The 15,834-nt window shown below is 40.0% G+C and overlaps 1 protein-coding gene across 11 annotated transcripts in view; it reads right to left on the reverse strand.

Moving 5' to 3' along the window:
* Positions 1-15,834, reverse strand: part of Stk3 (serine/threonine kinase 3) — a 270,202-nt gene that overhangs the window by 99,371 nt on the left and 154,997 nt on the right. For all 11 annotated transcript variants that reach the window (XM_087558952.1, XM_087558957.1, XM_087558954.1 and 8 more), the window contains one exon: positions 12,964-13,089. In XM_087558952.1, the coding sequence (XP_087415078.1) occupies positions 12,964-13,089 (126 nt within the window). The remainder of the gene's footprint in view (positions 1-12,963; positions 13,090-15,834) is intronic.

Consider the following 15,834-nt stretch of genomic DNA (forward strand, 5'->3'; position numbering starts at 1 on the left):
GGTCACTTATGCATACTAATATATCATCTGCAAATAGCACAATAAATATACATTTACTTTCTTTCAGATTTTATTCCTTTGATCTCCTTCAGAAATTTAAGTACAATATTGACTAGCTATGGAGAGTGGTTAGTCTTCTCTTGTTCCCGATGCTAGTGGAATTGTTTGAGTTTCTCTCCATTAAATTTGATGTGGGCTATCCACCTCCTGTAAACTGCCATTATGGTTATGTATGTCCCTTGCATCCCCGAACTCTCCAAGCCTTTTATCGCAAAGGGCTGTTGGATTTTGTCAAAAGCTTTCAAAGTCAAATGAATGATCATGTGTTTGTGTTTTCTTCAGTTTGTTTCTGTGGTGTGGGTCGTTGTCTTTATGCAGATGAGGGCTGGCACAAGACAAGGAAAGCCCTGTGATTGGGCAGTGAGAAAGTAAGGCAGGCACAGAGTTTTGAAGGGAGGAGAGGATAAAAGGAAGAACCAAGACGCAGGAGAAGGATGACCCAGATCTGTGTGGCCTTAAAGGGCCACAGGTAGTTATGAATATTTCTACAGGACAATTTGTCTTATCTAGGTGAGCAGTTTACATTAATATTAATTGGTTGTAAATTTATTGTGTGGACATTTTGTGGGGTGAGGACTTACTGATAGAAATCTGATTGCTAAAGTACAAGCTTACTGAGTTTTGATTTTAATGGGGTACTGGGAGTTGTGACTATAACCACAGGGGTGAATGCTGGGAATGTGAACAGAATCCACAAGAGAGTTACAAGAGAGTGGCTGCAGCTGGGCTCAGAGAGTAGCTGGCAGCAGAGTGGGATGAAGATTGGAGCTTAGCAGTTGAGATAAAAATACCTGACAGATGCCATGTGGCCCAAGAGAGCTGCACTAGTGTGGTTTGGTAGATTGGTTTTTTATGGTTACTGTTACTGTATGGTAGGTAACACTGATTTTCAATTTTTTTTTTGGACTCAGCAGATTTTATTTATATATTTATGTGTCCCTGTATATATTACAATAATAATAAAAGGAAAAAACATGAATTAGGGAGGGCATTAGAGAATGAACATGGGAGGGGTTGGAAAGAGAGCATGTGGGAAGAGATTGAAATTGAGGGAGGAATGGGAAAGGAAAAATGATGTAATTATATTTCAGTTAAAATTTTTAAAATTAAAATTAATTTAGACCATGATCTAGCATATTGACTACTATATACTTGAAAATTTTAATATCTAATATAAACAAGGCTGTGGTTACTCTATTATTGTATATAGAATAGTGTAAATAATGATTATTTTCCTCTTCCCTCAAATAATATTAAGGAAAATTCACCATTGCTACTAGCTATCTACTAGAGTATGGATTATGAGGTATTGATGGCTAAATAATTTCTATTAAACTTACAAATGACTCTGAGCATTTACTTTTAGATTCATCACATAAGTGTTATTACATTTAAAAAAAATAAACAATTACACATTGTTATCTTTTGCCATTTTCCACTTCAACTCAGAAATAAATTGTAGAACATGTTTTATCAGAAATAAATTGTAGAACATGCTAACAATGTGGTGTTACAGGGTGAACTGAGTTTTTCTGCCATACTGAAATTGATTGGATTTAGGTCAGAGTAAAGCAATCTATGCATGTTGCCCTTCATTAATAGTTAATACATGAAAAGTTATAACATTGCTAGGTCAAGGAAAGGGGAAAATCTCTTAATATAAGCCAAGATACTATTTAGTTAGAAACAAGGTCAAAGTCAAGGTATATGAATAAAAGAAAAGTGTGACACAGATGGGAATATTTGAAAGGAAACTGACCCTTTCAAGACAAGATATGAATAATTTAAGACTTGTATTAGTTATAACAAAAGAGTAGAAACTATTAACTGTTCCAAGTAGATTTTCAATTTTGAATCATCTCTGAATCTCTCAATCTCTGGAATGAAACCTATTTAATCATAGAAGACAATCTTTTTGATGTGTTCTTGGATTCTGTGTATGTGTACTTTATTGTGTATTTTGGCATCTATGTTCTTGTGGTAAATTGATATGCTAGTCTCTGTTGAATCTTTGCATGCTTTGGGTATCAGGAAGACAGTGGTGTCATTAAATAAATCTAGCAATGCTCCTTTTGTGTTTCTATTGTGGGATGACTTGAGGACTACTGGCATTAGCTCTTCTTTAAAAGTCTGGTAGAATTCTGTACTAAAACCATCTGGCCCTGAGGGTTTTGTTTGGGGGGGTAGGGAGGGAGAAAAATAGACTAATTCTATTTCCTTAGGGGTTATACATCTATTTAAATTGTTTATCTGAACTCGATTTAACTTTGGTAAGTAGTATCTATCAGAAAAATTATTCATTTTTTTAAAGTTTGTCCTATTTTATGGAGTACAGGTATTTAAAGTATGATCCAACGATGCTTTGGATTTCCACTCTACCTATGGCTATGTGCCTCATCTTGTTAATCTGTTTATCCTTTCTGTCTTTTAGTTAGTTTGGACAAGGATTGTCTATCTTGCTGATTTTCTCAAAGAACCTGCTTTTTGTTCCATTGATTCTTTGTATTCTTTGTTTCTAGTTTATTGATCTAAGCCCTCAATGGATTACTTTCTGCCATCTACTCCTCTTGAGTGAGCTTCCTTATTTTTGTTCTAGAGCCCCAGGTGTGCTACAAAGTTGCTAGTATGAGATCTCTCCAATTTCTTTATGAAGGCACTTAGTGCTATGAAGTTTCCTCTTAGCACTGCTTTCATTGTGTACCATAAGTTTGGGGATGCTGTGCATTCATTTTCACTGAATTCTAAGAAGTCTTTAATTTCTTTCTTTCTTTCTTTCTTTCTTTCTTTCTTTCTTTCTTTCTTTCTTTCTTTCTTTCTTTCTTTCTTTCTTTCTTTCTTTCTTTCTTTCTTTCTTTCTTTCTGCCTTGACCCAGTAGTTCTTCAGTAAAAGTAGATTATTTAGTGCCCATGAATTTGTAGACTTTCAGTTGTTTCTGTTTTTGTTGGAATCTGCCTTTAATCTGTAGTGATCTGATACAATATCGGGGGTTATTCCAACTTTATTTGTTGAGTTTTATTTTATGATCAAGCATGTGGTTAATTTTAGAGATGTTCCATAAGATGTAGAGAGAGTCTCTTGTGTACTATATGGAACCATCACTTGTCAATAAAAGCTGCGGCAGGAAACAGAAGGTAGGAGTTCTGGCTGGGAGAGAGGAATTCTGGGATAGATCCAGTTGCAGGAAGAGACTGACCCAAACTCTGAGGAGAAAGGCACATGAAACTGAAAAGAGGTAACTAGACATGTGACACTCATAGACTAAAATAAACAAGTTAATGAAGTTATGAGCTAGGAAGGGAACAAGCTAGGCATTCATACATAAATAATCTGAGTCATTATTTCAGGAACTAGGTTGTAGGTGGGTCATTTGGTTCATAACATCTTTTAGCTCCAGTAATTTGTTTGGCTTTTGTCTGAATGACCTGTCCACTGGTGAAAGTGGAGTATTAACGTTTCCCACTATCAATGTGTGAAGGTCAGTATGGGTGCCCTTGAGTTTGGGGCAAAGATATTAAGAACTGAAGATTACCTTGGTGGATTTTTCCTTTGATACTTATCAAGTGTCTTTCTCTGTCTCTTTTGATTAATGTTAATTTTAAGTCTAATTTATTAGATATTAGAATGGCCACACCAGCTTTTTTCTCAGATCCAGTTGCTTGGAAAATCTTTTTTCTAACCCTTTACTCTGAAGTAATATGTATCTTTGATGCTGAAGAGTGTTTCTTGTCTGCAGAGGATAGATCCCTATTTCACATGCATTGTTAGTCTCTTTATTGGCAAACAAGGCCATTGATATTGAGAGTTATCCAGGACCAATGAATTTTAATTCCTGTTATTTTCTGTTGCTGATGGTAGTGGTGGTAGTGATGTGTGTCCATCTCTTGGATTTGCTGGTGTAAGATTACTTACTGTCTGTGTTTTCATGGCTATAGTTAACCTTTTTTGGGTGGTGTTTTGAATAAAAGCAGTCCCCAGAGTCCCATAGGGAGTGACAATAATAGGAGGTGTGGCCTCCTGGAGTAGGTATGGATTTAGTGAAGGATGTATAACTAGGAGATGGGCTTTGAGGTCTGTTGCCTGCTGAGCCAGATGTAGACCTCTCAGTTGCTTCTTCAGTGCCACATCTGCCTGCAGGTCGCCCTACTTCCCACCGCCACGATGATAATGGATTAAATAAACCAGCAACAATTAAATGTTACTCCTATAAGAGTTGTCACAGTCATAGTATTTTCCTTCACTGATGTATGCACTTCTTCTGTTGTACCTTCAATGCCTGAGAGTTTTCTCTTCTGTCTCCTGTATTGTTAGTGATGCTTGAGTCTGCTGTTCCTGTTCACTTACTAGATGTTCCATTTACAGAATCCCCTCAGTTTGTGTTTTGTTTATTGTTTCTATTTCCATTTTCAGGCCTTGACCAGTTTTATTAATTTTCCTCAACTGCTTATTTTTCTTGGCTTTCCTTAAGGGATTTATTCACTTCCTACAATTTGTTGTTTATCTTTTCTTTGGTTTCTTTTTTTTTTTTTTTTTTTATTTACTTGAGTATTTCTTATATACATTTCGGGTGTTATTCCCTTTCCCGGTTTCCGGGCAAACATCCCCCTCCCCCCTCCCCTTCCTTATGGGTGTTCCCCTCCCAACCCTCCCCCCATTGCCGCCCTCCCCCCATAGACTAGTTCACTGGGGGTTCAGTCTTAGCAGGACCCAGGGCTTCCCCTTCCACTGGTGCTCTTACTAGGATATTCATTGCTACCTATGGGGTCAGAGTCCAGGGTCAGTCCATGTATAGTCTTTAGGTAGTGGCTTAGTCCCTGGAAGCTCTGGTTGCTTGGCATTGTTGTACTTTTGGGGTCTCGAGCCCCTTCAAGCTCTTCCAGTTCTTTCTCTGATTCCTTCAATAGGGGACCTATTCTCAGTTCAGTGGTTTGCTGCTGGCATTCGCCTCTATATTTGCTGTATTCTGGCTGTGTCTCTCAGGAGCGATCTACATCCGGCTCCTGTCGGTCTGCACTTCTTTGCTTCATCCATCTTGTCTAATTGGGTGGCTGTATATGTATGGGCCACATGTGGGGCAGGCTCTGAATGGGTGTTCCTTCAGTCTCTGTTTTAATCTTTGCCTCTCCCTTCCCTGCCAAGGGTATTCTTTTTCCTCATTTAAAGAAGGAGTGAAGCATTCACATTTTGATCATCCGTCTTGAGTTTCGTTTGTTCTAGGGATCTAGGGTAATTCAAGCATTTGGGCTAATAGCCACTTATCAATGAGTGCATACCATGTATGTCTTTCTGTGATTGGGTTAGCTCACTCAGGATGATATTTTCCAGTTCCAACCATTTGCCTACGAATTTCATAAACTCGTTGTTTTTGATAGCTGAGTAATATTCCATTGTGTAGATGTACCACATTTTCTGTATCCATTCCTCTGTTGAAGGACATCTGGGTTCTTTCCATTTTCTGGCTATTATAAATAAGGCTGCGATGAACATAGTGGAGCACGTGTCTCTTTTATATGTTGAGGCATCTTTTGGGTATATGCCCAAGAGAGGTATAGCTGGATCCTCAGGCAGTTCAATGTCCAATTTTCTGAGGAACCTCCAGACTGATTTCCAGAATGGTTTTACCAGTCTGCAATCCCACCAGCAATGGAGGAGTGTTCCTCTTTCTCCACATCCTCGCCAGCATCTGCTGTCACCTGAGTTTTTGATCTTAGCCAATCGCACTGGTGTGAGGTGAAATCTCAGGGTTGTTTTGATTTGCATTTCCCTTATGACTAAAGATGTTGAACATTTCTTTAGGTGTTTCTCAGCCATTCGGCATTCCTCAGCTGTGAATTCTTTGTTTAGCTCTGAACCCCATTTTTTAATAGGGTTATTTGTTTCCCTGCGGTCTAACTTCTTGAGTTCTTTGTATATTTTGGATATAAGGCCTCTATCTGTTGTAGGATTGGTAAAGATCTTTTCCCAATCTGTTGGTTGCCGTTTTGTCCTAACCACAGTGTCCTTTGCCTTACAGAAGCTTTGCAGTTTTATGAGATCCCATTTGTCGATTCTTGATCTTAGAGCATAAGCCATTGGTGTTTTGTTCAGGAAATTTTTTCCAGTGCCCATGTGTTCCAGATGCTTCCCTAGTTTTTCTTCTATTAGTTTGAGTGTGTCTGGTTTGATGTGGAGGTCCTTGATCCACTTGGACTTAAGCTTTGTACAGGGTGATAAGGATGGATCGATCTGCATTCTTCTACATGTTGCCCTCCAGTTGAACCAGCACCATTTGCTGAAAATGCTATCTTTTTTCCATTGGATGGTTTTGGCTCCTTTGTCAAAAATCAAGTGACCATAGGTGTGTGGGTTCATTTCTGGGTCTTCAATTCTATTCCATTGGTCTATCTGTCTGTCTCTGTACCAATACCATGCAGTTTTTATCACTATTGCTCTGTAATACTGCTTGAGTTCAGGGATAGTGATTCCCCCTGAAGTCCTTTTATTGTTGAGGATAGCTTTAGCTATCCTGGGTTTTTTGTTATTCCAGATGAATTTGCAAATTGTTCTGTCTAACTCTTTGAAGAATTGGATTGGTATTTTGATGGGGATTGCATTGAATCTGTAGATTGCTTTTGGTAAAATGGCCATTTTTACCATATTAATCCTGCCAATCCATGAGCATGGGAGATCTTTCCATCTTCTGAGGTCTTCTTCAATTTCTTTCCTCAGTGTCTTGAAGTTCTTATTGTACAGATCTTTTACTTGCTTGGTTAAAGTCACACCAGGGTACTTTATATTATTTGGGTCTATTATGAAGGGTGTCGTTTCCCTAATTTCTTTCTCGGCTTGTTTCTCTTTTGTATAGAGGAAGGCAACTGATTTATTTGAGTTAATTTTATACCCAGCCACTTTGCTGAAGTTGTTTATCAGCTTTAGTAGTTCTCTGGTGGAACTTTTGGGATCACTTAAATATACTATCATGTCATCTGCAAATAGTGATATTTTAACCTCTTCTTTTCCGATCTGTATCCCTTTGATCTCCTTTTGTTGTCTGATTGCTCTGGCTAGAACTTCAAGAACTATATTGAATAAGTAGGGAGAGAGTGGGCAGCCTTGTCTAGTACCTGATTTTAGTGGGATTGCTTCAAGTTTCTCTCCATTTAGTTTAATGTTAGCAACTGGTTTGCTGTATATGGCTTTTACTATGTTTAGGTATGGGCCTTGAATTCCTATTCTTTCCAGGACTTTTATCATGAAGGGGTGTTGAATTTTGTCAAATGCTTTCTCAGCATCTAATGAAATGATCATGTGGTTCTGTTCTTTCAGTTTGTTTATATAATGGATCACGTTGATGGTTTTCCGTATATTAAACCATCCCTGCATGCCTGGGATGAAGCCTACTTGATCATGGTGGATGATTGTTTTGATGTGCTCTTGAATTCGGTTTGCCAGAATTTTATTGAGTATTTTTGCGTCGATATTCATAAGGGAAATTGGTCTGAAGTTCTCTTTCTTTGTTGTGTCTTTGTGTGGTTTAGGTATAAGAGTAATTGTGGCTTCATAGAAGGAATTCGGTAGGGCTCCATCTGTTTCAATTTTGTGGAATAGTTTGGATAATATTGGTATGAGGTCTTCTATGAAGGTTTGATAGAATTCTGCACTAAACCCGTCTGGACCTGGGCTCTTTTTGGTTGGGAGACCTTTAATGACTGCTTCTATTTCCTTAGGAGTTATGGGGTTGTTTAACTGGTTTATCTGTTCCTGATTTAACTTCGATACCTGGTATCTGTCTAGGAAATTGTCCATTTCCTGAAGATTTTCAAATTTTGTTGAATATAGGTTTTTATAGTAAGATCTGATGATTTTTTGAATTTCCTCCGAATCTGTAGTTATGTCTCCCTTTTCATTTCTGATTTTGTTAATTTGGACACACTCTCTGTGTCCTCTCGTTAGTCTGGCTAAGGGTTTATCTATTTTGTTGATTTTCTCAAAGAACCAACTTTTGGTTCTGTTGATTCTTTCTATGGTCCTTTTTGTTTCTACTTGGTTGATTTCAGCTCTGAGTTTGATTATTTCCTGCCTTCTACTCCTCCTGGGTGTATTTGCTTCTTTTTGTTCTAGAGCTTTTAGGTGTGCTGTCAAGCTGCTGACATATGCTCTTTCCTGTTTCTTTCTGCAGGCACTCAGCGCTATGAGTTTTCCTCTTAGCACAGCTTTCATTGTGTCCCATAAGTTTGAGTATGTTGTATCTTCATTTTCATTAAATTCTAAAAAGTTTTTAATTTCTTTCTTTATTTCTTCCTTGACCAGGTTATCATTGAGTAGAGCATTGTTCAATTTCCACGTATATGTGGGCATTCTTCCCTTATTGTTATTGAAGACCAGTTTTAGGCCGTGGTGGTCCGATAGCACGCATGGGATTATTTCTATCTTTCTGTACCTGTTGAGGCCCGTTTTTTGACCAATTATATGGTCAATTTTGGAGAAAGTACCATGAGGAGCAGCTGAGAAGAAGGTATATCCTTTTGCTTTAGGATAGAATGTTCTATAAATATCCGTTAAGTCCATTTGGCTCATGACTTCTCTTAGTCTGTCTACATCACTGTTTAATTTCTGTTTCCATGATCTGTCCATTGATGAGAGTGGGGTGTTGAAATCTCCCACTATTATTGTGTGAGGTGCAATGTGTGTTTTGAGCTTTAGTAAGGTTTCTTTTACATATGTAGGTGCCCTTGTATTTGGGGCATAGATATTTAGGATTGAGAGTTCATCTTGGTTGATTTTTCCTTTGATGAATATGAAGTGTCCTTCCTTATCTTTTTTGATGACTTTTAGTTGGAAATTGATTTTATTTGATATTAGAATGGCTACTCCAGCTTGCTTCTTCTGACCATTTGCTTGGAAAGTTGTTTTCCAGCCTTTCACTCTGAGATAGTGTCTGTCTTTGTCTCTGAGGTGTGTTTCCTGTAGGCAGCAGAATGCAGGGTCCTCGTTGCGTATCCAGTTTGTTAATCTATGTCTTTTTATTGGGGAGTTGAGGCCATTGATATTGAGAGATATTAAGGAATAGTGATTATTGCTTCCCGTTATATTCATATTTGATGTGAGGTTATGTTTGTGTGCTTTCATTCTCTTTGTTTTGTTGCCAAGACGATTAGTTTCTTGCTTCTTCTAGGGTATAGCTTGCCTCCTTATGTTGGGCTTTACCATTTATTATCCTTTGTAGTGCTGGATTTGTAGAAAGATATTGTGTAAATTTGGTTTTGTCATGGAATATCTTGGTTTCTCCATCGATGTTAATTGAGAGTTTTGCTGGATACAGTAATCTGGGCTGGCATTTGTGTTCTCTTAGGGTCTGTATAACATCAGTCCAGGATCTTCTGGCCTTCATAGTTTCTGGCGAGAAGTCTGGTGTGATTCTGATAGGTCTCCCTTTATATGTTACTTGACCTTTTTCCCTTACTGCTTTTAATATTCTTTCTTTATTTTGTGCGTTTGGTGTTTTGACAATTATGTGACGGGAGGTGTTTCTTTTCTGGTCCAATCTATTTGGAGTTCTGTAGGCTTCCTGTATGTCTATGGGTATCTCTTTTTTTAGGTTAGGGAAGTTTTCTTCTATGATTTTGTTGAAGATATTTACTGGTCCTTTGAGCTGGGAGTCTTCACTCTCTTCTATACCTATTATCCTTAGGTTTGATCTTCTCATTGAGTCCTGGATTTCCTGTATGTTTTGGACCAGTAGCTTTTTCCGCTTTACATTATCTTTGACAGTTGAGTCAATGATTTCTATGGAATCTTCTGCTCCTGAGATTCTCTCTTCCATCTCTTGTATTCTGTTGGTGAAGCTTGTATCTACAGCTCCTTGTCTCTTCTTTTGGTTTTCTATATCCAGGGTTGTTTCCATGTGTTCTTTCTTGATTGCTTCTATTTCCATTTTTAATTCCTTCAACTGTTTGATTGTGTTTTCCTGGAATTCTTTCAGGGATTTTTGCGATTCCTCTCTGTAGGCTTTTACTTGTTTATTAATGTTTTCCTGTGCTTCCCTAAGTGTGTTCAGGTCTTTCCTGAAGTCCTCCAGCATCATGATCAAATATGATTTTGAAACTAGATCTTGCTTTTCTGGTGTGTTTGGATATTCCATGTTTGTTTTGGTGGGAGAATTGGGCTCCGATGATGGCATGTAGTCTTGGTTTCTGTTGCTTGGGTTCCTGCGCTTGCCTCTCGCCATCAGATTATCTCTAGTGTTACTTTGTTCTGCTATTTCTGACAGTGGCTAGACTGTCCTATAAGCCTGTGTGTCAGGAGTGCTGTAGACCTGTTTTCCTCTCTTTCAGTCAGTTATGGGGACAGAGTGTTCTGCTTTCGGGCGTGTAGTTTTTCCTCTCTACAGGTCTTCAGCTGTTCCTGTGGGCCTGTGTCTTGAGTTCACCAGGCAGCTTTCTTGCAGCAGAAAATTTGGTCTTACCTGTGGTCCCGAGGCTCAGGTTTGCTCGTGGGGTGCTGTCCAGGGGCTCTCTGCAGAGGCAGCAACCAGGAAGACCTGTGCCGCCCCTTCCGGGAGCTTCAGTGCACCAGGGTTCCAGATGGTCTTTGGCTTTTTCCTCTGGCGTCCGAGATGTGTGTGCAGGGAGCAGTCTCTTCTGGTTTCCCAGGCCTGTCTGCCTCCCTGAAGGTTTAGCTCTCCCTCCCACGGGATTTGGGTGCAGAGAACTGTTTATCCGGTCTGTTTCCTTCAGGGTCCGGCGGTGTCTCTGGCTGGGGTCCTGCCGCTCCTGGGCCCTCCCCCACGGGAGCCCAGAGGCCTTATACAGTTTCCTCTTGGGCCAGGGATGTGGGCAGGGGTGAGCAGTGTTGGTGGTCTCTTCCGCTCTGCAGCCTCAGGAGTGCCCACCTGACCAGGCGGTTGGGTCTCTCTCTCACCGGGTCTGGGAGCAGAGAGCTGCTGCGGGCCGGGATCCGCGGGTGTGGGACTTCCGGTAAACACAGAACGTGCCCGGTTCTAGAGAAATTCTGTTTCCGTGTGTCCCAAGCTCACCAGGCAGCTTTCTTGCAGCAGAAAATTTGGTCTTACCTGTGATCCCGAGGCTCAAGTTCGCTCGTGGGGTGCTGCCCAGGGGCTCTCTGCAGCGGCAGCAACCAGGAAGACCTGTGCCGCCCCTTTTGTTTGGTTTCTTAAAGAGATGTATTCATTTTTTCTGTAAGGACCTCCATCATCTTCATAAAGTTGGTTGTAAGGTCATTTTCTCGTGTTTCTGCTGTGTTGGAGTGTCCATCTGGGCATTGGGGGTGGGGGGTGGTGGCGATTGTGGGGCTAGGTGCTGACTCCCAGTTTGTCTTTGTTAGATGGGTTTTTCCCCCTTTTGTTTCTGCTTCCTCTCTGGTCTTCTGGATGGAGTGGCCTCTGCCTGAGCCAAAAGTTTCTGCCTACCTGGGGGTCCTGTACCAGAACTGGGTGCTGGGATATGGTGACAAGGAGGAGTGGAGCAACTGGGAGTGGGTTGGGTAGGCACTATAGGGATAGTCCATGGGCAGGAAGCCTACCTGGAGTTCTGCTGGCCAGTGTGGCCTCTGGTTGAACAGACGGCTTCCACAAAAGTCACCCCAAAAAAGTTGTAACCATTGAAATAAATGAAGTTTTCTATAGACTTATTTATAAAGAGCTATTAAGTATCGTCATATTTTGTTTACTATTTAAAATTTGAAATAGCTATAAATAAATAAACAACTGGCAGGCAAATCCATTAAAATGTCGGGAGCTGAAGAACCAGTCTGCCCATCTTAGGCTTAAAAGGCATCTGCAGTAAGACAAACTATTCATTCCTGTTTATGCTCAAACCTCTATTTTTCAAGGATTGAACTATGCCTGGAACCTTAACTAAAATGGTTCTGCACTGCCTGTTCCAGGAATGGCAGTCAATCATGTCTTTGTTTCTATGACCACTTATAATGACCTGGAGGGGGTCACTTGTGTTGTCTACCTTGCTACAATGTCTTTTCTTCAGGGACTAACTTCTCACGCTTATGCTCCGCTCCTGTAGTCCCATCTATTTTGCTATCAAATCCCCCCATTTGGAAACTGCCTACTCTGAGCTATAAAAGTCTTATCTTCCTCACATCCAATGATGACCTTAGTGGGAGGGAGCCTGTGCATGCACATGAATAAAAAAGATTGCTTCAGTTAATTTGGCCATGCTGATTGGATCATTGGTTTTTCTCTTCCTATCGTTGGAGTTAAAAAAGCAACACATGGATTTATACTTGCCTTTCTCTGGAATACCTCTAAACTGTAAAGACATGGATAAGGACAGAACTCATACAAAAATGAGGAAACACGGGGCAAGAGACAACAGCAAGATAGAAAATGAAAGTTAGCAAAAATATTTAGAGGTAGAGCGCAGGTGAGCACAGTTTCCTGAAATGGCCTTTAACACATTCAGAACTGACGCTTTCCAGAAGAAAAGTCATAAGAAGCAAGAAAATGCTGGCCCAGGGCAGTCAAGCCCAAAGTCCTTTACAGTAGGATTTATTACTCTAGTAGTTCTTTCTGCATAGAAATGCAGGAGGGCATTCGGTGCTGCTCTCAGACACCACTATATATTCCATGCCAGCCAGAACGTACAGTTAGTGAATCCAAACAAACATAAAGGAAAGAAAGACATGGCAAGGAACCACCCAGCCCCAGTCAAAGTACCATGAAAATGTAACAAAAACTGAAGGTACGAAGCTCCTATAAAGTGCTGCTGAATCAACTCCACGTTTCCACTAATCACTGATTCTCATCAGAAAGGAGAGCAAAAGAAATATTTGAACCTCACTTGTACATCAAATTAGCAACTGCTATCAAAAGATTTTAAGAAACAAAATAAAATCAATTAAAAACGACCCAGATGTTTTAAAATATCAGCCTACTGAGGCTAATCACAAACCGAGTTTTCCTCCTCGTCCTCCAGCTCTCGCTGCTGCTCCTCATGCCGCTTGGCCTTGATTTCCATGCCTTCCGTGATCAGCTCTCTCAATATCGACACGGGCTTCGCATTCTTGATGAAAGGATGCTGAAAGATAGAGTTAAATGGTATAAAATAAGATTTTTCTGGTTTACAACCAACAATATTAAAACACCCACAACTGCTAACCAGGATAATAGACTACAATAATGATTATTTTACTAAAAACTAATACATTGATTAAAAAATACTATTCTATTTGCTTTAGGAAAAATGTTTTAAGCTCACTTATTTCAAAACACTCTAAGCTCACACGCAAAATATAATCTTATTATAGCATTAGATGATCTTAAAGATATAATTGTTAAAAGTAGGCATTAGGTGGCAAAAGTATTTCAAGTATTTAAAGATGGCTAATGATTAGCACTGTTAAAGAATTTAACTAATCTTAACCCGATGGTCAAAGGGGAGCTTCCTTCTTACTCTCTACTCCACTGAGTCTTCACTTGTTTGCTAACTTCCAACCTGGACAGAGAAATACAGCCTAAACACTGCTTTGGTTTAGTCTTGTTTCTTTCTACTTCCCTGATCTAAAAAAAATGAGGAAGTTCTCTATTATTTTATATCTCGTACTTTTTGATAAGCAGAAGGAAAACATTTTAAGTTTACTTTTTTTCTACCATCTTTATTAAAACGGGTATTTCTTATTTACATTTTAAATGTTATTCCCTTTCCCGATTTCCCCCTAAGCCCTCCCCCGAGCCTTCTATGTGGGTGTTCCCTTCCCAATCGTCCCCCCCATTACCAACCTCCCCCAAATAATCCCTTTCACTGAAGGTACAGCCTTGGCAGGACCAAGGGCTTCCCCTTCCTCTGGTGCTCTTACTAGGCTATTCACTGCTACCTATGAGGTTGGAGTCCAGGGTCAGTCCATGTATAGTCTTTGGGTAGTGGCTTAGTCTCTGGGAGCTCTGGTTGGTTGGCATTGTTGTTCATATGGGGTCTCAAGCCCCTTCAGCTATTTTGGTCCTTTCTCTGATTATTTCAACGGGGGTCCCGTTCTCAGTTTTGTGGTTTGTTGCTGGGACTCGCCTATGTATTTGCTGTATTCCGGCTGTGTCTCCAGAACAGATCTACATCCAGTTCCTGTCAGTCTGTACCTCTTTGCTTCATCCATCTTATCTAGTTTGGTGGCTGTATATGAATGGGCCACATGTGGGGCAGGCTCTGAATGGGCTTTCCTTCAGAGTCTGTTCTAAACTTTGCCTCCCTATTCCCTGCCAAGGGTATTCTTGTTCGCCTTTTAAAGAAGGAGTGAAGCATCCGTATTTTAGTCATCCTTCTTGAGTTTCATGTGGTCTGTGCATCTTGGGTAATTCGAGCATGTGGGAACCTCCAGACTGATTTCCAGAATGGATATACCAGTCTAGAATCCTGCCAACAATGGAGGAGTGATCCTCTTTCTCCACATCCTTGCACTTCCCAATGAGTGCATAACATGTGTGTTTTTCTGTGATTGGGTTACCTCACTAAGGATGATATTTTCCAGTTCCCTCCATTTGCCTATGAATTCCATAAAGTCATTGTTTTTGATAGCTGAATAGTATTCCATTGTGGAGATGTACCACATTTTCTGTATCAATTCCTCTGTGGAAAGGCATCTAGATTCTTTCCAGCTTCTGGTTATTATAAATAAGTCTGCTATGAACATAGTGGAGCATGTATGTGTCTTTATTTTATGTTGGAGCATCCATTGGGTATATGCCCAGAAGAGGTATAGATGGGTCCTCAGGTAGTGTAATGTCCAATTTTCTGAGGAACCTCCAGACTGATTTCCAGAATGGATATACCAGTCTAGAATACTGCCAACAATGGAGGAGTGTTCCTCTTTCTCCACATCCTCGCCAGCATCTGCAGTTGCTGAAGTTTTTGATCTTAGCCATTCTGAATGCTGTGAGGTAGAATCTCAGGGTTGTTTTGATTTGCATTTCCTGTATGACTAAAGATGTTGAATATTTCTTTAGGTGCTTATCAGAAATTCGAAATTCCTCAGCTGTGAATTCTTTGTTTAGCCCTGAACCCCATTTTTAATAGGGTTATTTGTCTCCCTGTAGTCTAACTTCGTGAGTTCTTTGTATATTTTGGATATAAGGCCTCTATCTGTTGTAGGATTGGTAAAGATCTTTTCCCAATCTATTGGTTGCCGTTTTGTATTAACAACAGTGTCCTTTGCCTTACAGAAGCTTTGCAGTTTTATGAGATCCCACTTGTCAATTCTTGATCTTAGAACATAAGCCATTGGTGTTTTGTTCAGGAAATTTTCTCCAGTGACCAAGTGTTCGAGATGCTTCCCCATTTTTTCTTCTATTAGTTGGAGTGTATCTGGTTTGATGTGGAGGTCCTTGATCCACTTGGACTTAAGCTTTGTACAGGGTGATAAGAAAGGATTGATTTGCAATCTTCTCCAGTTGAACCAGCACCATTTGCTAAAAATGCTAGCTTTTTTCCATTGGATGGTTTTGGCTCCTTAGTCAAAAATCAAGTGACCATAGGTGTGTGGGTTCATTTCTGGGTCTTCACTTCTATTCCACTGGTCTATCTGCCTGGCTCTGTACCAATACCATACAGTTTTTATCACTATTGCTCTGTAATACTGCTTGACTTCAGAGACAGTGATTCTCCCAGAAGTCCTTTGATTGTTGAGGATAGTTTTAGGTATCCTGGGCTTTCTGTTATTCCAGATGAATTTGCAAATTGTTCTATCTAACTCTCTGAAGAATTGGATTGAAATTTTGATGGGGATTGCATTGAATCTGTAGATAGCTTTTGGTAAAATGGCCATTTTTACTACAT

This window comes from Rattus norvegicus, chromosome 7 (assembly GCF_021556685.1).
Source record: "Rattus norvegicus strain SHRSP/BbbUtx chromosome 7, alternate assembly SHRSP_T2T, whole genome shotgun sequence".
Taxonomy (NCBI): Eukaryota; Metazoa; Chordata; class Mammalia; order Rodentia; family Muridae; genus Rattus; species Rattus norvegicus.